The 24,413-nt window shown below is 42.1% G+C and overlaps 1 protein-coding gene across 2 annotated transcripts; it reads left to right on the top strand.

The window, feature by feature from the left end:
- Positions 1-1,965: 1,965 nt before the first annotated feature.
- On the top strand, positions 1,966-24,413 carry CTTN (cortactin). 2 transcript variants are annotated; one of them, XM_010147606.1, is made up of 16 exons: positions 1,966-2,061; positions 2,485-2,558; positions 3,919-4,048; positions 7,231-7,341; positions 8,100-8,154; positions 8,680-8,790; positions 9,634-9,744; positions 10,101-10,211; positions 11,541-11,651; positions 13,369-13,424; positions 14,497-14,566; positions 14,885-15,033; positions 21,990-22,079; positions 22,173-22,362; positions 23,240-23,311; positions 23,836-24,413. In XM_010147606.1, the coding sequence occupies exons 1-16, from the start codon at positions 1,966-1,968 to the stop codon at positions 23,970-23,972; spliced, it is 1,674 nt and encodes a 557-aa protein (XP_010145908.1). In that variant the 3' UTR covers positions 23,973-24,413. The 2 variants fall into 2 exon arrangements, with proteins under 2 accessions (XP_010145908.1, XP_010145909.1); XM_010147607.1 differs by lacking the exon at positions 11,541-11,651 and having other exon boundaries at positions 1,978-2,061.

Genomic DNA, 24,413 nt, shown 5'->3' with positions numbered 1-24,413 from the left:
CTCCCGTTCTCTTCCCGCCCCGTCGGTGGCGGCTGAGGGGGCGTGTCGGGGGCTGCTGGGCCCCTTCTGTGGTCGCGTCGCTGCAGCTTCGAGGGTGGGAAGGTGCTGGGGTCGGCGTGCCTAGTTCAGGAAGAGAAGTGGTGGGTTCTGGGTTTTGTAAGGGTGTGCGTGTGAAATCCTTCTGCCCTTCCTTACTGTTTGTGGGAGCCTGAGGAGGTGGCGGAGGAATCTGTGCTGAAGGATCCAGCTTGTGCTCTTGGAGATGTCAAGGCAGGCGTGAGCCGAGCACCTGTGGAACAAAGTCGTGTTTCGCATGAAACGTGCAGAGTAACTGAGCACGTGTACCTGTGCTTCGGCTCCCGTCGCCCGCGTTCCGTGGCGTGCGGAGCGTGGGAAGGCAGGGATACAGAACTGCCCCTCCTAGGAGCGACTACAGGTCTGTGATAACAGAGCTACAACTCGGATCCCATGTTGAGTGTCGCTATGGAGCTGCTTCAGTCCCATTTTCCAACTCTTCTTTTTTCTTATAAACATGCAGTCTCATAAGTTTTCTGGATATTAAGTAATTTAATAAATGCTAGTTCCTTAAGTGCCACAGAATTTAGAGATGGGGAGACCTGAAGAAGCAGGAAGGTAAACATGCTACTACTTGGTCAGGATATCACCTGCTCTGCTCTTCCATCCTTTTTTTCCTGGCCCCTCTGTTATTTGCTACCTTGGTGTTTGGCTTTCAGTTACTCTCCTTCTTGTTACCAGCCCTGAAATTTCTGACGTGCTCCAAAAACTGGCTCATCTGTTTATTCTGTCAGGCTGTAGAGCAAGCGGTGGTGTTTTTCTATATGTGCTTTACCTGTGAATTATTTAAAAGGGAGTTTTCATTCCACCTAATGGATTACGCTGGTGTGAATGAAATAGTCCATGATAATCATCCTTATAATCTATTCTAATTAGAAAGGTGGAAGTAAGGGGACAGAATGATGGTATGTTAAAGAACTGAGCTCTAGTGGAGTAGCGATGCAGGAATTCCTCTGACTCTTGTACAGAAAGCTTGTTCTGTTGTTTTTGTTTTGATTTACCTAGCATAAAGGACATGAAATACACCAACTAGCACCAGGCCCGTTAGCTATTATGCTCACTCATCACGTTTAAGTGTTAATTAAAACTGTCCAACTTGATACTCTACAGGGGATAAGGTTTCCAGACAGCGAGATGCCCAAAATGATTCGCTGCTGAAGTGTTGCACGTTGTTTCTGGGTGGTGTTGCTCGCCTTTTTACGAGTTCTGCTTCCTGCTGTCAGTACTCCAGCACTCGCCCTCTCTTTCTTCTGAAAGTCAGACAAGACACTGAGCTCGTGAATGTGTTTCACAAGGGTTTATCGGAGAAACGCAGTAGCTCCTGTACTCTGTTGTGGCAGGCAAGTGGGCTAATGTATAAATTGCCTGCAAATTCCTAACAGTTTGTTTGAATTTCTTTCATAATGCTGAAACTCATTACACAACAGAGGAAATGCAGGTTATGCTGCCTAGTGAACAATATTGTACTTGTGATTAGTGATGGCTGGGGAAAAAAAAACGCTATTCCTATGCCTTAAATATATGCATGGGGTCTAGAATTAGCAGCCTTCTTCAGAAGTGGATGTTGGTTTGGAGAACTGTTTGAAAAGAACATCCAGTGCAGTGGATGAAGAAAAGACACTAATTTGGGCAAGGAAAGACTTCCTTGCTGCCTTTGAAATCACGTCAGTGATTACTCCTAACTTTTTTGCAATGCCAGTAGGAAAGCTAAAAGGGCTTTTCAAACCAGCTTGAGAAGAGCCAATGGTGAAATCTACTTTCACTGCAAATACAGCCTGTGTGGCTAAATAACGTGCTTTAGGTGGGAATTTTGGATTGGGTCTGTGTCATATATATATATATATATATAAAATGAGTTGACGTGTGACTGGAATGTGACTGCTGCTTCTGATGGTGTTGCAGATGTGGAAGGCTACTGCAGGCCACACCATTTCCGTCAGTCAGGATGACGGAGCCGATGACTGGGAGACGGATCCTGATTTTGTGGTATGACTTTTGAATTTTATGAATTCAGCAGAAGCATGTAACGTAACACGTTAAGGAGCAGTTCTTCAGGGTAGGGGCTGCATCTCAGCAAAATAAACTGATAGGAGCATATTCCTGGAACGAGGGAGAATCGGGATTTGGTGCCTGCGAGCAGCTAACAAGACTACTTTATCTTGGCTGAGTGCTGCAGGGGAGTCCGTACTGGAGACGGTTGCGTCAAGAAGCGGCCGCGTCTCGGGGCCGGTTGTGCACTGCCTACATTTCAGCAGTGGACGCAGCAGAAGAGAAGTGAAGGTGGTATTGGCTGCTTTTCTAACTCTTCTGATTTTGCTGACTGCCGAAGGCTTTTGCTGTGAACTCTGCAGTGCAGATAACTAGTCATGTCTTTGGGTTTTTAACTCTTTTTGTGTGTGTCCTTCACAGAATGATGTGAGTGAGAAAGAACAGCGCTGGGGGGCTAAAACTGTGCAAGGATCTGGCCATCAGGAGCACATCAAGTAAAGCAACTCTCTTTTAAAATTTATTAATAGTCACAATCCCAGGTGACTTAACTCATGTTCTAGGTTACTTGTATCTTCATAATTAAAACAAGAGTCTCCGTAGAAAATTGAATTTGATTTTTTTTCAGATTGCTGGTCTTTCAAATACTTCAGTACCTTCAGATCTGCAATTGAGATCAGAACTGTGGCACAGGGACTCTTGAATCTTTCTTTGTAACTAGAATGTTGTTTTTCCTGCCTCTTTGTGTCTGGAAAGTGTCTTTGTTCTGTCTTGGTGCAAGAGCCAATGCTGCCAGGGGAGAAGTTTCTGTTGGGCGATCTGAGCAGTTTGGTACTTCAGTGATACATTTGGTCCCTTAATTTTTAGGCTTTGTTCAGAAAATTAAGAGCAAACTTAGAAGAATTCTGGCCAAGTAACTAACTGAATCCATTGGCAGAAGAGCAAATGAATGCACCAGAGGGTTGTGAGAGACAGGAATGATCCATCTTCTGAATATGAGAAGTGTCTACGACTTGACTTCAAACCAATTTTAGGAAATTTGTGATTGTGATGCTCATTTTGGTTTTGCCTGTGTATTTCTGGGGCATCAACCCTCGTGGTATGAAGCTCAGCGTAAATGTCATCAGTGTTGCAAAGGGAGAGAGACTGAGCTATGTGGATTACTTCAGCACTCAGTGTTTCATCTTGTTTGGAGTGGAATAATAATTCCCACTGGCTGAATTACGCCTGAGGAAGCTTTGCACTCAGGTGGGAAGCGCTTGAAGGTACAGACTATCTTGGTTTGTCCTTCTGGTGTGTAGCCTGCACTACCAGAAGTTCAATTCCTGAGTATTGCAAGAGAACACTTGGGGAAGAGAGGGTGCATGTCTCCTTGCATCCTTATTTTGTGTTAGAGTTGTGTCCAAAATGCTTAGTGAGAATTAGAGTCCTGTTACCATAGGGACTGTATGATAAGAGATGATCTCTATTCTGAAAAGTTGCCATCTATTTAAATAAAAAGCGTTGGAAAAAACTTAAATGGAGACATGAGAAGAAAATATGTTTGAGGCACATATAAACTCTGGGTAATTGATTGTTGAAACAGCAAAATATCCTTCCATGTTAGTGGTAAACCCAACACTTCTGGTGTTTTCATTTTTTTTTAAAGACAGCGTTTTGCAGTGGAATAAATTCTGTTTCTCAGAATGTGATGAAGTGCTTTGTGCACTGAAAAAATGGGAAGGGCTTGAAAAACACAAATTGTCCAACTTTAAATTAAGATGATATTCTTATCATATTTTTATTTTGCATCTCTTTGAAGTTATCTTCTGAAATTTTCTTGGTAGAACTTGCTGTTTAATCATCTGTCTTTTAAAGCATTCATCAGCTGAGAGAGAACGTATTCCAAGAACACCAGAACCTCAAAGAAAAGGAGCTTGAAACAGGACCAAAAGCTTCCCATGGCTATGGAGGGAAATTTGGTGTTGAACAAGATCGCATGGATAAAGTAAGTATGAATGCTTCCCTGGGATAATATTCGAAGCCTTGTGTTGCCTCTGGCCAGCACAGCTATATACCTGAGTTAAGCTTGTTGAAGGTTTGGAGACACGAAAGCTCAAATCATGGCAGAAGGTGTATGCAGCTGTGGCTCATTTTGGGGGCAGAAGCATCACTCTTGGAGTGTACCGCTCTTACCCAAATCTGTGAGGCCATCATGTTCTGTTCCCTAATTAAATCAAGATGCTTCTACAGAAAGAACTGAACTAAAGCACTTGAAGTATCGAGAACAGTTATTTCAGGTGGAAAATTAGGAATCTGTGAATGATAAGTTCTGGGATGTGCAATAGCCCTACCTGTTTTTGTTTGAGACTTGCTCTGTCTTTAGAGCAAGTCTTCTTGCTTATGCCCTCGGTGGATTTCCCTGGAGTCAAGATTCAAGTTCCTAAAAGTATGTTTCTAAATTAAGGAAGTACTTCATGCATGAATAAATCCAGTTTTGTTTTCTGTGTTTTTATTTAATTTCACTGCTCTGCCAGCTCTTCTGTGCATACAGAGGTTGCCAAAGAATGGAGGGGAGGGTGTGCTGCTGCTTTTATATTGAAGGGCAGCTCTCTTAAACAGTGCTAAACTGTGAACAGTGACAAGTAATCAGAGTATTTGAAAAGATCATTTTCCTTCTGTCAGTTGGTAATGTTTTACATAATGACGTGATGGCTTTTTAAGTTACTCTCAGTATATTAACAGAAGTAGGGTTAATTCTTAAGGTAATTCCATTAGCCATGTGACAATTAGGCTATCAACTTCTGGCTAATTCCTTTCATGTACTCTGTTAAAGTAAGAGGCAAATGATTTCCTGAATGAGAATGGTGTTATTTTCTTACTTTATTTACTTTCTGGGTTTCTAGTAATTTGACAGCCTTAAATTTTTTGCTGAATTCTTGTATTCCAGAGTGATTTGCTGTATAATTCTCAATGGGCCTTTGAAGTAGGCTAACCTAACCTTTGAATTTGGGAAAGAAATTGCTGATTCAACCATTAGGCCTGTTCTGCAGCTGCGTAGCTCTCAGGTGTCAGCAGTTTATTGCTCGCTGGTGTCCATGGGGGAAAAAGAAAGAAACAAAAGCAAGTGCTGTTTCCTGTAGGCCAGAATTAATCATCAGGAAAAACAAGATGGTCATGCCCATCTGAGTGATACTGCTGGCAGGAGGCATTCAGAATTAATTTTTTTCATAAAGTTTTCTTATAACTAATAGTTCTAAAACCTTAGCATGGAGATCTCCCCTTTGTAGGATCTGTGTCTCTGGGCAGGTGTACTGGCATTAAGGCCTGGCTCACCTGAACTGAACAGTTGTTACTGCAGCGTTGTCGATGGTACAGGCTTTTGTTGCATTTAGGACAAAACCTTGATGCTGCCTTAAAATGAACAGTTACGTCATTCTGTGTGACAGAGCTCCGTAACTGATTTTAAATGTAGCAGAGTGTTGTGCTGAGGAATTATGAGGGTGATTTACTCTGAAATACAGATTACCATAAAAAATATTTTTCTAAGCCTTTTCTGAAAGGGGTATGTTGTACTACTTGGTATTTAATGAAATGTAGAAAGTTCTTGTAAAGAAAACGATATGCTTAAACCTTACCTACATCAACTGGCATAACAGAAGAGGGATCATGTAAAACCACATAAAACCTAGGATTTTCAGAGCTTCATGCCTTCCATAAATGTAATGAGTAATGGGAAGAAGAAAGGGAGGTGGGAGCCTTTTTTGTCACATTTAACAGTTACTCTACTACAGAACACCTGCAAAACTGAATACGAATATGACTGTTTCAGCCAGGATGCTTGTCAGAGGGTGCAGCTACTCAGCTGGGACACGACTGCGTGCGGCAGGTTATAGGGTCTTCCTCTTTCTGCCTCTGATAAGAACTGTATGTGTTTGAGCAACAGACACGAATGTTAAAGGGGGCAAATTGCAAGTTGCTCTGCGCAGCACTCAGTTTTGGAACTGGACAAGAAAAAAAGTTATTTGGCTATGTTACATATCACCCCTCAGGATGCTAGGCTCTAGCATGGACTCCAGGATCTAGAAGGGTATCCTAGTGCTAGATTAGTGTAACGCTAGCAAACACTCTCTGGGCATATTTTCAGGTGTGTAATTACATATCCTTGCATCTTACCCAAAGCCAGTGATAGTGTGATGTAACTGCCTCGGCTTGCTGTGCTCAGCTCGAGTTCCAGGGACAGGCTCCAGTGGGGCGTTGTGGGGCTGGCATGCCTTTGGCATGGGAAGCTCTGTCTCAGTGTGGATGCACTGCTCCATGTTGTGATGCCATTTTGCTAGTGAGGAGAAAGTATAGAGACAAAATGCCCAGTTTTGTTTTATGCAGAAGATCAGGGCGTCCCTAAAAGAATGTCAGTGGAAAACCTAGCGGTACTTGCGTTTGGTTGCAATCTGATATCAGCTAAAACAAGTCTGTAGCTATGTGCCTAAATACAAGATTGTGTGTTTTATCAGGAACTAATCTTTATTTTATAACCTGCATGAACACCGTCAAGATCCCGTCTGTGTGTTTCTTGTTTTCATTCCTGTGGTTTTGAAGTAAAAATAGAGAATGTAGAAGAGTCTTTGTAAAATACAGTCATTACTGTCAGACTCTTTCTTGGAACTTCCCTTGCTTAGAATCGCAGAGTGGTTTGGGTTGGAAAGGACCTTAAAGCCCATCCAGTTCCAACCCCCCTGCCATGGGCAGGGACACCTTCCACTAGACCAGGTTGCTCCAAGCCTCATCCAGCCTGGCCTTGGACACTTCCAGGGATGGGGCATCCACAGCTTCTCTGGGCAACCTGTCCCAGTGCCTCCCCACCCTCTCCAGGAAGAACTTCTTCCTGATATCCAATCTAAACCTCTCCACTTTCAATTTAAACCCGTTACCCCTTGTCCTGTCGCTACAGGCCCTTGTAAAAAGTCCCCCCCCCCGCTTCCTAGGCTGTATTGGTAGTGTGGTGACCATCTGGTAAATGCTGCTCAAACGAGTAGCAACTGCCAAGGAAGTTAACTTCAACAGGAAGAGTGGCAGTGACACATATTTGCAATGAAGCTTATCCTCGGGTTACTTGGTTGCAGTGTGTTCTCTTACATACAGAAATGTGTAGAACTGCTTCCTGTTTCTGAGCTTTCCAATTTGTTTTAGTCAGCTGTTGGACATGAATATCAATCCAAGCTTTCTAAGCACTGCTCCCAAGTGGATTCGGTGAAAGGGTTTGGTGGCAAGTTTGGAGTACAGACCGACAGAGTTGACCAGGTAAGCAATTTCATCTACTGCTGCAGCTACTCAATGTAGTTGAGTTTATCGTACATACAGCTGAAAAATCCCAGTGTCTTCAGAGGCTGGTGTGGTCTGCTCTTTCTGCTGTATCTGAAGTTCAGCAGTAAACTAACACTGGCTGTTATAGAATCACAGAATGGTTTGGGTTGGCAGGTACCTTAAAGGTCATCTAGTTCCAACCCCAAGATGGAGATAAATGGAGATAAATTTCTGTTTAAAGCAAACCAGAAAAAAGTCCTTATGGGAAACTGTGATGAATGAAAACTGGAAAGAGATGTTAAAAATATGCCTTTTATCCAGGCTGTGTTCTTTGATCAGGATACAATCAGTGCAAATGTTACAGGAGTAGGGATTTTTGGGGATGGTTTGTCCTCTATCGCAAAATGGGCAGGATAGTTGACGTCCTGCTCCAAGACTGCTTTACAACCCCTGCATGGAAATGCTGAATTCCTGTGTTACTGAATTGCTGAACCTGGCAAGACTAGTGTACGTTGCTAGTACAATCTGCTTTGGCAAGGGATGACAAAAACCCTTGCTGTGAATACATGTACTAAATTATCATGTAAATTAATATGGCCTATAAGTTAAGCAGGTATTTGTGCTCTCAATCAAGAAGGTCTGAGCAACATGAAAAGACACAGGAACTTGCCATTCTGTTTGTCCACTGAAGTGTGGGCAGTTTTCCTACTAGTATCCAACTCTTTGTCACTCATGCCATTTTATTTCTCTTCCAGTCAGCTGTTGGGTTTGAATATCAAGGGAAAACTGAGAAGCATGCCTCCCAGAAAGGTAAAGTAGTGAGGTGGTCGCCTCTGTAGGTGCATGTATTTTATAAGTTGTAGAGTAGGTCTCTATTCTTCTACTCTTTTACAAAAACCTCATTTAGTGAGACTTCCACGTGACCTTCTCAGTGAATCAAATGTTGAAGGCTTTGGGTGGAAGAGAAGATGAAAAAATGAACTTCAAAGCTATTTCATGAGTTGATGAGGTTTTTAAGACAAGGAAAAAGCCTGTCATTGTGAGTTTAATTTTCTTGTAGAAGTGAGGTTCAGGGACGTTTCAGAAAGACTAGGAGTTGTTCTTTGCTGTATTGCACCCTGTTGGAAACAGGGAGTAGATTTAAGAGGAACCATCGTAAACTTTAGAACTGTTGCCCATCTTACTGTCTGTGGTCAATATTAAACTTAATTTTGTGTGCTAAAGAGTAATATTTTAGTTCTGAAATAACTTTTTCCCCCCCTCAATTGCTAGGATGTGATGCTTCTATTAAAAGCTGCTTCATTTAATTTTTATTGTACTTTACTTTCAATGCAGATTACTCAAGTGGTTTTGGTGGAAAATACGGAGTACAGGCTGACAGGGTGGACAAGAGCGCAGTGGGGTTTGATTACCAGGGTAAAACTGAGAAACATGAGTCACAGAAGGGTGAGTAGACACGTGTTGGTGGCTTCGTACTCTGATGTAGTAGGCATTCATGATAGACAATGTAGTAAAATGCTAATTTTTTTACATCTGTTGCACTTCTAACCTGCTGAAATTTAACACTGAATAAAATATAAGTTGCAGAAAACTTTGACTTCTGAAAAAGAAAGCTAAAACGTAGGTTTCTGACTGGCTTTAAGTGATGATACAGCTGCCATTACTTTGAAGCAGGGCACACAGATTTGTCTGGAGGTTCTTTGCAACCTCTTCTGAGAAGCTTTAATTAAAATAGTGAGAGGGTAAGCATTTTAACCACAGCGGAGTAGCGCTTCTTAAAGGATTAGCTGTTTGTAATTAAACATTTTTCAGAGTTAGTAGTGTTTAGAGCTGATATTCTGTTGCTAATCAGAGTTTCCAGGCACATTGATCAAAAGTTGAGCATTTTATAGAAAAATTAGGTTTCTTTGAGGTAAACAGAAAACAGCAAAGAAATGTTTGTGCTTTAGAAACACTAAAGAGAAGGGGGTGTTTGTTTGAAAGCATCGAGGCTGTTGCTGACATGGTTTTTGAAGTTCACTTAGCTGTTTCTGAAGTTATCAAGGAGTGGAGTAGTAGAATTGCTGATACTGCCCAGCAGTTGAACTACATGTGATGTTTTATTTTCCATCCTGGGAGAATGTGTTCTGAAGAATTTATAATTTCAGTGTCCATAATCAAGATTAACCATGGATGTCAGTGCTGCTTTTAATGTGTAATGTAATACAGCAGCTCTGATTATCACAACTTTCCAAGGTAGTATTTTGTAACTGAGCACTCTCAAACAAATTTCTTCACTCTTACCTCTAGATTATTCCAAGGGCTTTGGTGGTAAATACGGTGTTGACAAGGACAAAGTGGACAAAAGTGCTGTTGGCTTTGAATATCAAGGCAAAACGGAAAAACATGAATCACAAAAAGGTTTTTATTATCTTATTCAAAAATACTGGTTCAAATCTATCAGCCTTTTAAACCTGGGAATTTGTATGTGATAAATGTGTGTTTGTCCTTTGTGTGTGCGGATTTCTGTTTCCCTTAAATGACAAGAAAGGCATTGGAAACGGTTGGAATTTCACAATCTGGTTTCCACGTAAGGATGTTGTTGAACTGAATGTGTAACTGCATGGATCTTGAGGTGGGGGTTGGGGAGAGTGAAAGCTCGTGTCATTAATGACAGGGCAGCTTATCACATACCGTGTTAATGTTGGGGGGGGGGTTGTTATTATTAAATACTGTCATAAACTGCAGTAATGTTTTCTGAAACTTCATGCATACAGATTATGTGAAGGGGTTTGGAGGCAAGTTTGGAGTGCAGACAGACAGACAAGACAAATGTGCACTTGGCTGGGATCACCAGGAGAAAGTGCAGCTGCACGAATCCCAGAAAGGTACATCAGTTCACCAGTCTTTTCCAGTCTTTCTGACTTCCTTCATTTTGACTTTTCCCTGTGTGAATCCTCCTCCCTGGGTATTGTTGGCCACAGCCTTACAGTAGCTGACATCAGTCTCCTTGTTTCTGTGTTTGAATGGTTGCTGTGTATTGGTTGTACTGGTGTCTGCAAAGCGGGTTTAGCACATCTGCTACCGAGTCCCTGAAGATTCAGACTTACCACAGAATCACGAAGGTTGGAGAAGACCCATAAGATCCTCCAGTCCAACCATCAGCCCTGCACTACCCTACCCACTAGCCCATGTCCTTATCGCTTAGTGATATGTTCTCACTGGAGAAGCTTTATGAGTCTGCAGGTAGCCTGCATTTTTTTTCCTTTTTCAGTTGAGTTGGGCAAAACACACATTAGCAGTTTCTTTGTACTTTCCACAAATAATCTCCTTTTTCTGGTTTCTGATGTGTATGTCCCTGTTTTCATGCAGGGGAAATCTAGTATCTACTGCTTTCCTTTCTCGTTGCCTGTCAGGTACCTGTTCCTATGAAATACTGGTTGCAAAATGATGATTGTTCCCCAGCCCTCTGCCTGTCACCACTCTTAACTTAATTTTCTTTAAAAAGAATAATGTATTTAAGTTATCCTCAAAATATTGTTTTGTTGGATGCTCCACTAGATGTGTTGTGACAGGTTTACTGGAAGCCCATTTTTATTTTTGTGCCTCCTTTTATACCATGGATTAAAATGGCTGTGCTGAGGCAACAGTAGGGAATAGTCATAGTTCTTAGCTGAGAGCTCTTTTTTTTTTTTTTCCTGGGCTGGGTGGCAGAAGGAATATTCCTCTTTTCTTTACATAGTGCTGTGCAGGAATATCTGGAGTATAGTCTCTGTGGACCCTATCTTAACACCTCTTTAAAAGTTGGGTCCCTAGTGTACAGACACTAACTGCGCTGACGAAGGAACCTCATTTGATTCTCTTCTCTCCTTCTGTGTGTTGTTTTGTTGTGGTGAACGTACTCTGTGTGCGTTTGTGTCCCTAATGATGGTCGAATGCAAGTGCGTTATGCCATGTGTATGAAAAATGTCAAAGTTCTTTTTTCTGTGACTTCAGAATGGTGTTCTTAAGTCTGGTGAATCGTGTTGACCTCTTCCTAATCTCAAGTGGAAACTTCTTTTGCATTTACTCTTAAAAAAGTAATATTCTGAGATTTTTTTTTTTTTACCATCCAAAATGATTGGTAACTGAAAATATTGCAAACATTATTGTGAGTGTTTCTGACTAAACTTCTTATTTTCCTCTCCGTTTTAATTTATTACATGTGGCTTTTTCAGACTATAAGAGTGGTTTCGGAGGGAAATTTGGTGTACAGACAGAAAGGCAGGACCCATCCGCTGTGGGGTTTGATTACAAGGAGAAACTAGCCAAGCATGAATCTCAACAAGGCACTGTTTTCACTTGTTTTCTTACCAGTGCAGCCACTTCTCACACAGTCCTAAATAGTTGTCTGAGTAGATCAATGCTATAATGTACGGACACTTTCTTGCGCTTCTCTTCCTACGTGATCTAGCAATGTTCTCCCATTTTATTCCTAAAATGTTACATAAAGCAAGCCTGTATTCAGGAAACAGGTATCCCATGTTTAGTTAACAGCTCTGCAACATTATGCAATTAGTTAATAGCTATACATACAGTGTGATAATAGCAACGTTGTTATTAGTATGATGTTAGTGACGTTGTGCTTTGTCAGTTTTAGAGTCTAAATGTCAAGTTTTGCTTGGATAAATTGGTGAAGAAATACTCATATAAGCACCATGCATGTAACCATTCACAAGCAGTGGGTGATGACAAGATCATTTAAAAATTATTGTAGTCTTCAGAACACAAAGTAGGGAATATTTGTGGTTCTTGGATGAGCAAGTACTGTTATAATGCTCTCTTTATTCATTGTGAAATAGTTGGGGTACAAACCATGAATTCCTGGTTTTCCGTTATCTTAAAGTGAGAAGTCTGGATCAGGAAAATGTAAGTGTAGTATATTTATTCTGGCTGAAAATACATACAAAGCTGAAGAAAATGAGGTTGTTCATTCTGACAGTCAATATTTTTTTCTGTGCTACAGTGACACAAATTCAAACTTTAGAGCATCAGATGTGCGTTAACAAATCCCAGGTACAAACAGTAAAATAGCCAGCTAGGGGACCCAAGTGATTTTGGGGCAGAGCGAGGAGGAGTAGTAATTGTATTCTAGGGACTTGTAGGAAAGCTTGTCCATCTACAGAGTCTAAGGGCATGTTCCTAGAGCTCACTGCCACAAAAGAGGTGTTTTTCCAGACACACGCTTTTGCCGCTTCTGTTGCGCTGGCTCTGACGCTTGTCAGCTGTTTCTGAGTACAGCTCAGTAGAAAGAGCAGAAAGATACTCTTGCTAGGGTTGGTTTGTTGTTTTTCTTAATGCCACTAGTGAGCTAAACTGTTTTTAGAGTGTAACGAGTGCTAGAGGTAGCATCAGATGAGAGAAAGTGTGCAGCTCAAGGATGGTTCAGAATAGCGTGGCTACCCCGTTTCTGTGGTGGTCAGTTGTTGCAGGCTTGTGCTGTCTTCTGGAATTGCCCCTTTCCAAGTGTAGAGCAGGAGTTATGACCAATTACTTTAATGTTCATCAGTTGAGTATCATGACCAAATCTGCTGGAATGAGAAATTTGCTATATTTTCCTGATATTCATAGAATTTACCAAGTTAAAGAGAAAAAACCACCTCTGTGGTCGCTGAAGACTGGATATCGCTCCTTTGAGCAAAGCAAAATGGCTTAGGTTATATGATTACTGCAGAGGGCTAAGAATTGGTGCTGTGAAAGGCTGTGTTACAGAAGTGATGCATTAGAAGGGCTAATCCCTTATTCCTTGCTTGATACCTTATCAATCCTCAGCTTAATGTTTACTCAGAGAATGCATGTGGCCCACAACCTCTCATGTGCTGGTGTATCTGAAGCCTCTTGCAGCTGTGTATCCTTTCTGCATCAAAAAACAAGTTGCATTTTCTTTGGTGGCTGTCACTGTATCTCTGCATGCAGCTGAAATGGCTATTTGCATTTTAAATGGCTGTTTGCATTTGGCAGGAAGATGGGAGGGACGACAAACTAACCTTTTTATCCTGCTTTTAGATTATACCAAAGGATTTGGTGGGAAGTATGGTGTACAGAAAGATCGGATGGATAAGGTAAGTTGCTTAAAAGACCTGTGACTTAAAACAGTCTGTAGGGATATAAGATAGTCTGGTTAGATCTGTAGCATTCAGCTCTTCATTTCTGGATACTTCTCCAGTTGAACAGGAGAGTTCTGTGCTTTTCTGAATCCTTAGAAAGCAGGTTTGTACACACAGAGTTTATACACGAATGTATGTCTGTATATGTGTGTGGTTTATGTATAAGTAGGGAAAACTGAAGCATAGAAATGAAAGAATAGCAAAGTTTGTATGAAAGAATGAGAAAATGCATTAATTCCACAATTTCAGTCATGCCTTCTAACCACTAGCTAATGCCTCATATCCTGAAGTTGTGATTTTAGTGGACTCCTTAAAATAGGTGTCTGAGATCTTCCAACTTTGCCCCCTTTGATTATCAGGGAACTTCTCTTTAGGAGAATCTGTTTTACTGTTCTGTAACAGTGAAAGATAGAGAAGCTGATACCCCCTTTCTGCCTCTCCATTTTTAAATTTAGAAAGCTAGAAGATGAAAAAGTCCTCACTGAGATTTATCTACTGAATAAATTTACTCTCAGCTTTATGTAAGACGTTTAAAGCTGAGAAATTAGCAAAGTTGAAAGTCTGTAGGATTTTTTCACTTGTGGCTTCAGGGCTAAAATAAAGCCTTTTGTTTTGAATACTGTTCTCATTGTTACAACAGGGGGAGTATTTTATCGTCTCCTTTAAAGGAACTGGATACTTTTACCTTGGTAGAAAACCCGCATAATGTGGATTAGAACAGCAGTAGATGCTTTGGATGTTGCCTTGGTCTTAGTTCTGATGAGTCATCTGTTCAAAAAGCACTTCTTTTTTAATTAATAGGATTTTACTGTGTTTAAACCTATCCCTGAAGATTAATTCTTACACAATTTGACTTACATAAATAATTATTCCATTTGTCAAGTTTTAATTCTTTCTGATTGTGTTTGGGTGTTCTGAAAAGAAATTATAGTGGCAATATCACAATAAAATGTCACACATTAAAGCTGTCTAAATGTCTTCACAAATTTGTCTTTTTTAAATGTCCTCTTTTTCTCCTTATTGATAGAATGCAGCAACTTTTGAAGATATTGAGAAACCATCATCAACTTATCAGAAGACCAGGCCAATAGAAGCTGGTAAGGCGTTGGCCCCAGTTTCTTTCTTGGGAGGTGATGATGTTCAAAGAATCATCTGGAGGGAACTACTTTATTTGCAGGTCTCTAGCAACATGAATGACTCTCTCGCTCCCTTTAGAGGCTGTTTTGGTTTGTTGGGTTGGAAGGGGAGAGGAAGAAAGAGGGATAGAAGGACTTTCCTGAATGGGCTATGAGCTCAGAGAGTAGAAAAGCAGAAACCTGTTCAATCCTAGCAGAAATTTGTACCAAAAACTCATTCCAGGATACCTTTATACAGAACTCTAAACAACACCACTTTAATTTTTGTAAATGTTACAGTTGCTAATAAAACAAGCAGCATCCGAGCTAACTTTGAAAACCTAGCCAAGGAAAAAGAGCAGGAAGACCGAAGGAAGGCAGAAGCTGAGAGAGCACAAAGAATGGCCAGGGAGAAACAAGAACAGGAGGAGGCTCGGAGGAAACTGGAGGTCAGTAAGATTCAAATCCCGTTTTGAGCAGCATGTCTAGTCCTTCTTTGCAACTTTAAAGCTCTTTGTGTGTTTGCCTGTGTGTGTACATGGGCTTTACCTGCTTTTGACTCCAGCCATCTGTCCACGTCAGACAGGGTGATAGGGTAATGCTTAATAGTTTTTTTTTTTTCCTTTTATGTAGCCTGTCCCAAAATACACGCGTTAATCTTGGGCACTAATCTCTGCAGTCTGACCCTTTCCTACTATACTACTGCCTTTTGGTAATACCAGATTCCTTTGGGCACGGCTTGGCTCATAAGGAGGGAGATGTGGTCCCCGGGAGGCCCTGTGTGATGTTTAATATCGTGGTGATAGTTGGCAGTGCTGGTTTTGTGGAATCAGTAGTGTGGAAGATAGAGGTTGTATCACCCGTTGGTATGGCTTGTGGCCATGAGATTAGGGGAAATGATCTTAAAATTAACTGAATCTTAGTTTGGGAATTAAGGTAGTTTAGCATTGGCATGGTTAAAAGCTTTGTGATTTTTTTTTTTTTCCTTTTTGTTACTCATAAGCAAAATAATTCCAGGAAATGTTTAGTCAGAAACTGCATCTTATAGAATTTGCATATTTGCTGAAACTCTGCTGCTGAGATGGAAGGACTAGTGCATTAATAGTAACTTGTCCTTTGTGTCTTGTTCATTTGCTTCATTACACGATGCCTGGAGATGCCTTATCAGTAATCCTGAGGGCCTGCTGTCTGCAGCTCTGTAACCTTTCATGCAAGCTGTGGCAGAATTTGTCCAGAGCCTCTGTGGCAGTTTCTTTTGTGGTCCCATGCTGGTACTTTGAATTCATGGCCTCATACTCATAAACCCTGATATTATGGCAGGGAGTGGGAAGCAATTGATGCTGATGTAAGAATAGTCCCTTTTCCCCTTCTCCTTCACTTCTTGTTTTACACGCATCAGTTTATATTAGAGAAGACTAAACACAGGACGCAAAGAGATAGTAATGTTTTAAAATCTGAGTGAATGTTACTTAGCTGTGCATGTGCACTGAAATGCAACAGCTGACCAGTAAGCAACACTGGTGCCAGAATATCCTGCTCCAACTAGTGCTAGTGATAGAGAGGTTGAGTGGGTGCCGATGAAAAGCTTATAGTAATCAAGGAGATGCACAGGAAAAACGTTCATCCTCCTCAACATCATCATTGTCACTTGGTATGCCGAGGAGACCCTCCCTCAGGAGAATACTTGTCTAGGACCCATCCTCATCGCTGCTCTTCCTGGCTGGCTATGGCAGAGTTGTCCTATTTCTTTCTTCTCCCTTTCTCCTCTTTTATTTTCTGCCAAAAGTGTGTGTCTTTTTTGGAGCCAATGTATACCACCAGCTGCAGACCCCACTGATAAATCTTCTTGCATATGAACTTGTCTTAGCATCTGAAATCCAGGAACGACTGCCAGATGGTTTCTCAGATCTCTTAAGTCCTTTGCTTAACAGCAAGTCGAGCATGCCTAGGGACTGGTTTCTCAAATGTGGTAGATACTTCCCCTTAGTGGGATGCTGCTACAGGATGTCAGGGCGTGGCATTCATCCCATTCCATCAGGATAGTCTTAATTCATCACAAAATTGGACTCAGTGTAAATAATTTGTTTTACAAGTATGAAAAACAAAATACAGTGACCTAGCGCTGATCTTCCTAAACTAAGAAAAATACCCTGCAGTGAAACTGCATGTTACTTTGCATTAACTGAGCTAGCCTAAGCCAGCATGGCTGCTAAAGGCCGCACTCTTGAGCCACCATACTCCTTATGCCAGCAAAGTATCTGTATAGTCACACAAAAGTGGAAAATGAACCCAAACAGATAAAACCTCTGGTTAACCTGAGTGAGTTCCCTGCCTGGTTCGGTGGTTCAGCTCTGTTCGCAGGTGTGCAGGCTTAGCCCTGCTTCGGAAAGAGCTCTGTAGTTCTGTTGTGCTGCAGCTGCATGGCTCGTCTATCTTGGGTGTAGTTTGACTTCTGAGAAGTGCTAACTTCCTGTTGTGTTTGAAATTTGGGAAGATCTCATTTTATGGGACAAATCAAAGTCTCCACCTAAAGTGATTGCTGCTCACCTGACCACGTGCTCACTGCGTACGTGTACCACAAGACGAATGGCAGTTCATCTTTGTGTATCAGTGATTTCTTCTAATGCTGCCTTTCATCCCTGTGGATTTTGTGGACTTGTAATATCTTCCCTCAAACACTATTTAGGTTTCTTTACTGTCTTGGAGAAGAATATGTTACACCTTTAACACACCATCTGCTACTCTCTTAAAGCTGGGACAGGAGGAGATAAAGAGCTGAAGTTGAGAATTCATTTTTTTCTATTTGATAAAGTCAGCAAGCCTGCTCTAGGGTGCCACTCTGAGTGTTAGTCAACGCTCAGAGCCAACACTGTACTGCTCTGTGTCATTCTCAGCATTGGCACCAGCCTCCAGCACTGAGCCACACAGAAAAGTTGAACGTTTGCCTTGAGAGCCACTTGGTTCCCCTCTCCTCAGAGTGCTGAAGCTGAAATGCATCCAGTCTGCAGTGGTTCTGGGAGCTCTTCAGATGAGAAAAGTTGAATGCCTCAGCACTTGGTCACTCCGAGCCACAGCAAAATGATATCCACCACGTGCGTCGCCACCTTCTTCTGGTGTAGCTGCTCAGCTGGTAGCCCCATAGCTCCTCCAGGTATTGCCAGGCTGTCTCTGCTCCTGAACAGGCTGGTCTACTGTAAACAGCACGTTTCAGTGTTTAAGCTTGTGCATCACCAGTATCTAGGTCTGACATCTAGGTTTTTACTAGAGAAGTAAAAAAATCACTCCTTATCCTCCCAGTCCTTGTCCTTGCCACTAACACTGCAACTCTAGTCAAACAGCTGTAGTCCCTCAGCTCTGGGGTCTGTTCCATGGGGTGATGAAGAATGGGAATGAATACTCTTTTTGGACACAACCTGGAGATAATGTTGAGCTGTACTTTGCTCTTGAAAGTACTTCTTTCACTCTTCCTTCGGGAGAGCTGCCTTTTCTTGGCACTTGGTTTCCTCTGTCAGCATATTGGATTTGTGACTTAGAGCAAGCAGCATTGTTCTCTTTGCAGGGTTTAATTTAGTAGATACAGTTCTCCAGATAAGGAAGAACCATGATATAGGTTGATGGATATCCAAGTGTTACACTGTTAGTAAGGCCATTCTGCACCCAGGAGATCACTTTGAACAACCCTTGCTTTCAGTTACCGCTGAGAATTGCTGAGAAGTATCAGTCCCAAATGAAAATGGACTTTCTCAGCATTCATCCTGCTCTTTGCTTTTTTTATTCTCTGAGGTATGTATATTCACCTGGTGGTAACTCCATTCTGTCATCACTACCTCTGCTTTGCTCTCAGACAAACTGTCTGGTGGTTTTAGGACTTCTCAGTTAGCCTGTCTGAAGCTTCTTAGGAGAGTTTCATGATGCTGATGGTACCTGCTAGACACTACTATTCAACCAAGCTCTGCTACATCCTCACTTTGATTTAGTTGTTTCTAGGGGATTCTGCAAAAGGCCTGTAAACAGTGCAGGCCATCCTTGAATGCCTTGGGTCTTACAGTGGATGATCAGAAGTAAAAAAATTGACTCATTATCAGAGAGCAATTACCCACGCTCAGATAGTAAGAGTTTCCTTGTTGCAGGATCCCAGGATACCTTATCCTTTACTCAGTGCTTCACCTCTTGGGCAACTACCTCATCAAAGTCTCTCTAGGTACTTTGATACCTCATGCTGATCTGTTCTGTACTTTATGTATGTTCTTTGCTCCGCACCTTTGTGACAAGCAGGTCTCTGTTCCTCAAGATGCAAGGAGGCACTTCATATGGTGGCAGCCGTGTCTCAGGGGCATGCCCTTTATGCTCCCTCTGTCTTGATAAGTAGTGATATCGGTGTATTCTAAAATACCGTGTGATTTCATTGCACCACTGTTGTGTTTTCACAAGGAGCAGCAGCTGTATGCCAGTGATGTGGACATCTGTTCCATTTGGAGGACAGAGCTTTCCTACTTTGCTCATGAGTGATGACAATAAATGTGGTTTAGGAGAGATCCTCTGTTCCCTTGAGACAGCAGTTGGCCTAAGTGGTAGGAGTGGGGAGAACAGGGCTTTGAAGTTCACACGTGTCAGTCCGTCAGCTCTGATAGATGAGCTGTCTTGCAGTCCTCAGCAAGAAGTGGGCAGTTCGTTCTGGTGGCCATGTGAATTTTTTGAAAGGTTGCACAACTGACACAAAGTACTGAGCCCTCTTTTTCAGAGGTTTGTGTCTAGGCTTGGCCTTGGGTACAACCCTATGGTTGCCCAGGTGGACTGCTGCTAAGCGCTGTGCTTAGAGTAAGGCAGGACATCGTCCTCTTGGTTCTCATTGTCCCAGTGTGGCATGTTCATTTTGGTACTGGGCCTTTGCCTTTCTTCAGTTCTCCCTGACCTTTGTAATGGCTTGCCTGTCTCGCTCATCTCGGGACATCTCTTGAAACAATCCATGTCACACTAGAGACGTTGCATGCCTCTCTGCTAGACTGTTCCTATTCCAACCCAGTTGGAGCCATTGGTTTTTAACCGGTGGGGAGGAGATGATGGATCATATGTATCTTGCCAAAGTACTCCGGCTTTCTGCTTAGTGCTCCCTTCCACTGCATGGGTTTGTAGTCTGGGCTGAGTGGGGGAAGTTCAGCTTCTCCATTAGCTCTCTTGCCATTCATTGTGGGTCATCAGATGCTCCTAAGATCTGTGGATGGAGGGTGGTGAATTTAGGTTTTTGTTAGCCATTTCAGCTTTTCACTGAGGTGTCCTCCTGCTGAGGAAACAGTTCTCCAGAAGGGTTTAACTGCAGTAACACAGCTTCTCCTGAGTCACTGAACTGTTATGTCTCTTTTTGCCTTTCTGTCTCAAAACTGACTTTCTTTACTGTTATTTTTGCTGTAAGTGTGGGTTAAATTCAAGCCGTTAATGTTTGATTTTTCTTGTGCCTCATCAGAGATCCTGTTGCCTGGACACATTTGAAGTTGGTTTTTTTTTTTTCTCCAAAGCTGGTATTTAAATTTCACCATAACCAGATGATTAATGTTCCTCCAGACTGAACGTCTCCATGGTTAATTGTGTGATTCTGCAGACACTGAGGGAGGGGGGGTGAGGTTAAGGGGAAACTGAAATGGCACTGGCTGCACTGCCCCTTACTCGTGTCTGAGCATGAAAAGGAGAGGGATGTAAGCACACCATCCGCAGAGTCTGCAAAGGGTGGGGACAGACTTTCACTTAAGTGAACTTATTTTCTTTAAGTGAACTTCTTTGCACCAACGTAAAGTTCTCTCACTTCAAAGAAAGTATGTGGGCATACGTACTCCCACAGTGGGAATCTAGATACAGACTGTATTCCTTCAAGAACCCTGTTCATCGGTAATCCTTTTTCTGTTTTGCTTTTCACATATGTCACATAGTCAGATGGTGCTCAGGGAGAGCTCTTCTTTAACTGCTGGTTTGAATTGACAGGTGCCTCGTGGCTTAGCTAGCCTCTGCTACCTTAGAGAACAAGGCAGAATGCATTTCAATGTGGAAGAAACCCAGCTTGTGGGGGGACAATGTAAATGTTACATGGCAATTCTGCTGTGACTGTCCTGAACTCTAGTCTGGATTGAAGAAACCCATTTCCTAGGACAAACCACTCAAACTGTGTTAATGGATTGATACTGCTTAATTTGTCCCCAAACTTAGATTTGACTTCTAATAAACACTTGGCTGGTGCTTTTTTTTTTTAATCTGTAGCACAGGAGTTAGAAGTGGGGGAGGACTGTTTGCATCAGGTCAGATTTTTTCCAGAAAGCACAGCACTGAGCTTTGAATTGTCTTCAAAGCTGGTTCTGTTCTCAAGACACACTTTGCTTTCTTTGTTAGATGTCTTTTTTCTGAGCTGTGACAAACAAAGGAAAGGAAGAATTTTTGGCAACAGAGTCCTATCACTTCATCTCTAGACTACAGTTTCTCCTGAGGATCCTTTGGGGAGTTATGGCTTGATGGACCTCAGCAACTGGAGTGCACAGTCTCCCATAACAAGTATCCTCTCTTCTTTTTTACAATAAAGAAGAAACTGTGGATCTAAGGCCAAACTTTTCTTTTTTCCTCATGGCAAAATGAACAGCTGCCTTACAAGCAATGTAGCATTTCTTCTACTATGGTATCCTGGATTCCTAAGGAATGGCTTTCTAATGGGGATTGTGGATTTGCCCTCTGATTCACAGGTGGGATGGCACAGTGTGATGTGCTTGAGTGCCAGAACACTTGATTCAGTTCTGCCTTCTTGTATCGCAGAAAACAATAGCAATACTGCTTTTATTTCTACCACATATAACTCTTCTGGACATGTTAATCCCCTCTACCACATATAACTCTTCTGGACACGTTATTGTCAGTATATAGGACTTAAATTTGTCAAAACTATTCGGTCTTTCTCCTTGGCAGATGTTTTGCAGACCTGCAAGAGCTTGCAGTATCATTTCTCATCAGAGATAATGTCAGTTGTATAATTAGAACATGCAGGCTTCAGGTTCTCTAAACTTATGCAAAAATGGGACACGAGGTCCAGCCAGCTAATGAACAGAATGAGTATATTGAACACAGAAACCCTGCAGCTCCTATGGAAATGTGCCAAAGAACATTACGTGCTCTGTTTTTAAACACATGTATAGATACATAGCATGTTGGTTGTTTCTTCACTTTTTTTCACTTCTGCTTTGCTGTGTTTCTGTGGCTTTACAGTCTATACCTTCGGGCAAGTCTAACGATGCAGCCAGTCCAGTCCGCTGCTCCCCACTCCCATCTGTTTATTGCAGATTATGCTGTCTGTCTTTTGGATGGCTGTTTCTTGTTCAGTGTCAGGACATCAGTGATTAAACTGTACTCATGTTTTTCTTTCTATTCAATTTAGGAACAAGCTAAAACCAAAAAACAAACTCCATCCCCATCTGCTACCACGCAGCCAGCGGAGCCAAAGGCACCCTCAAGCCCAGTCTACGAGGTCTGATAGAATCCCTTTCAGTACCTGCTTTTTGATCCTAAGCGTAGGAACCTTTTTACAGAGCCCTGACAAACCTCACCTGTATTTCTGCAGGATGCAGTTTCCTGTGAAGTCGAACCTGCCCACAAGAATTCCAGCGCCACGTTCTCAGCTGTGCAGGAGCCGGAGTCCAGTTACAAAGCGGCAGAGTTGGACTACCAGGAAGCAGTGAGTCAGCGGGAGGCAGGATACGAACCAGAGACTGTCTACGAAGTGGCAGGGGCAGGAGACCATTACCAAGCAGGTACAGTGTTTGTGTCTAATATGAAACCCTTTAAGGTAAGGATTATTTTCTTTGGCATCGACATCATGAATAGTTGTGCCGATAGCACACTGTCCTGGTTTTCTAAAGGCTTTTGAGATTCTCCACCTTGCTAACTTTAATTAGGAAACTAAGATATGGCTAGTGCAAGGCTGAAGTTGTGAGATGGTATTTGAATAATTACAGAGTGTCAGTTCTAGAAGAAATGGAGGGATAACTATTTCCACCCTGTGTAACACAGCTCAACTTGAGAAGAAAGCACAGATACGGAGCTTAAATGTGTTGAGCCAGTGCTGACCTACTAAGCAAAATATTCTGTCAATGCTTCTTGGACTCTGAAATTGCTGTGCTCTGTGCCTACGGAGTAGTGGAGTAAGGATGTCTGAAAGCCGTGAAACGGAAAGAATACAGTTCTTTCAGAATTCCCATTTTTCTCATCTCTTATGGTTACTAAAAGAGGAGTGAAGAAGGAACGTGCTTGCATTGGTATGAAAACCTGGAAACATGAAACAGGCTCCTTCCTGGTGCCCCAACAGGCACCTTTAACAAGGTGTGGAATGGTCTCTTACACATGGGCTCGGTTGTTCTGCCACATCTCGCAGAAATCTTATAAGGCTGATCACTTTTTGTAGTAAATGGCTACTTGTGAAGGGTTCCTTTCAGGCTTTAATTGTGCGTGATTTAGGGAAAAAGTCCATTTCAGAAGGTATGCCAGCACTGCTAAAAACTTGCAGCGTTTGTTCCCTGCTTCCTGTGTGGGTTAGCGGTAGAATTGAAGGAGGAGCACCACAGGAAAGAACTCGGGGTGATAGGTAGTGCGCTTCATGCTTTTATTTATTTCTTCTCGCTCTCTCTTTAGAAGAAAATGCTTACGATGAATATGAAAATGAACTTGGAATAACAGCCATAGCCCTTTATGACTATCAAGCTGGTAAGCGTAGCTCGTTTTTAACCCTGTCTCTTAAAACTCTGCGTGGATAAATCTGTGGTTTTCCTTTGTAGCCTCTTGTAGTGACATATGTAATTAAGACACGAAGACATAATATAGTGATTTAGCAACTTCTGAAAACTACCAACCACTGTTTCTGGAAGTGGAGGGAGTTTTCAAAATCCCTTTTAACTGAGTGTTAACGCTTCTGTTAAACCCTTGGCGTACACAGCTCTATGTAAACTCTTTGGTTAATTCTGAGGAGAGATCCAGAAAATCAAGGGGTTCTCTGTGTTGGGTAGCAATAGTTGTCTAAGGAATGCCCCCAAAATGCAGGAGGCGTCAACGCTCCAGGGGATGAGAAACAGTCCATCTTCTCAGACTCTCATTACCCGGTGCCCCGTTTCACACGCTCTGCAGGGGGAGGAGGGGGTGTCTGTCATCCTTAGCAGTGGGGGGTTGGTAGGTGAGGTGGTAGTGTGGGCTGCTCCTGTGTGAATACTGACCCTCGTAAGCTCTCTCTTCAGCTGGTGACGACGAGATTTCCTTTGACCCCGATGACATCATCACAAACATAGAAATGATCGATGACGGCTGGTGGAGGGGTGTCTGCAAAGGCCGATACGGGTTGTTCCCTGCAAATTACGTGGAGCTGAGACAATAAAGACTGTTGTCTACTGGTTATGCCTTAATTCCCCAGTCAATAAATCTGACTTAATACACTACAAATCATGATGCTTTTCTGAGGATGGAGGGATATATACATATTGCTTTTATATTTAATACTTTGCTGATGCTTTTTAAAATGTTTATGCCACAGAAATCACTAATATATTGTAACTACTATGTTCTTCACTAAGGCTCTTAAAATGATTTTCATGCATTTGGAAACATTTCTTCTCTGCCAAATTAGCAATTGTCATAAAAAGCCTTTTTGAGGATAATTAGCTGTCTGTCGTAATATTGCATGTTTTACTCATAAGTGAGCAGATTTACTTAGTGTTTTAAGTCTAGTTAGTCTTCCACTAAATATTGTCATCTAAGAAAATCATGGCTGTGCAGGTTATTTGCATTTCCACTACGCAGGAGTGAGGAGGACCAGGGA

This window comes from Eurypyga helias, unplaced genomic scaffold, assembly GCF_000690775.1.
Source record: "Eurypyga helias isolate BGI_N326 unplaced genomic scaffold, ASM69077v1 scaffold10392, whole genome shotgun sequence".
Classification (NCBI taxonomy): domain Eukaryota; kingdom Metazoa; phylum Chordata; class Aves; order Eurypygiformes; family Eurypygidae; genus Eurypyga; species Eurypyga helias.
Note: the sequence above shows the minus strand (reverse complement) of the source record. Positions and strands in the feature narration are given on the sequence as shown.

Coding starts and splice junctions, on each gene's coding strand:
- CTTN (XM_010147606.1), top strand. CDS start 1,966: ATGGTGTTGCAGATGTGGAAGGCTACTGCAGGCCACACCATTTCCGTC. Junction 7,342..8,099: donor AGACCGACAGAGTTGACCAG/GTAAGCAATTTC, acceptor TTTCTCTTCCAG/TCAGCTGTTGGGTTTGAATA. Junction 10,212..11,540: donor GCTGCACGAATCCCAGAAAG/GTACATCAGTTC, acceptor TGGCTTTTTCAG/ACTATAAGAGTGGTTTCGGA.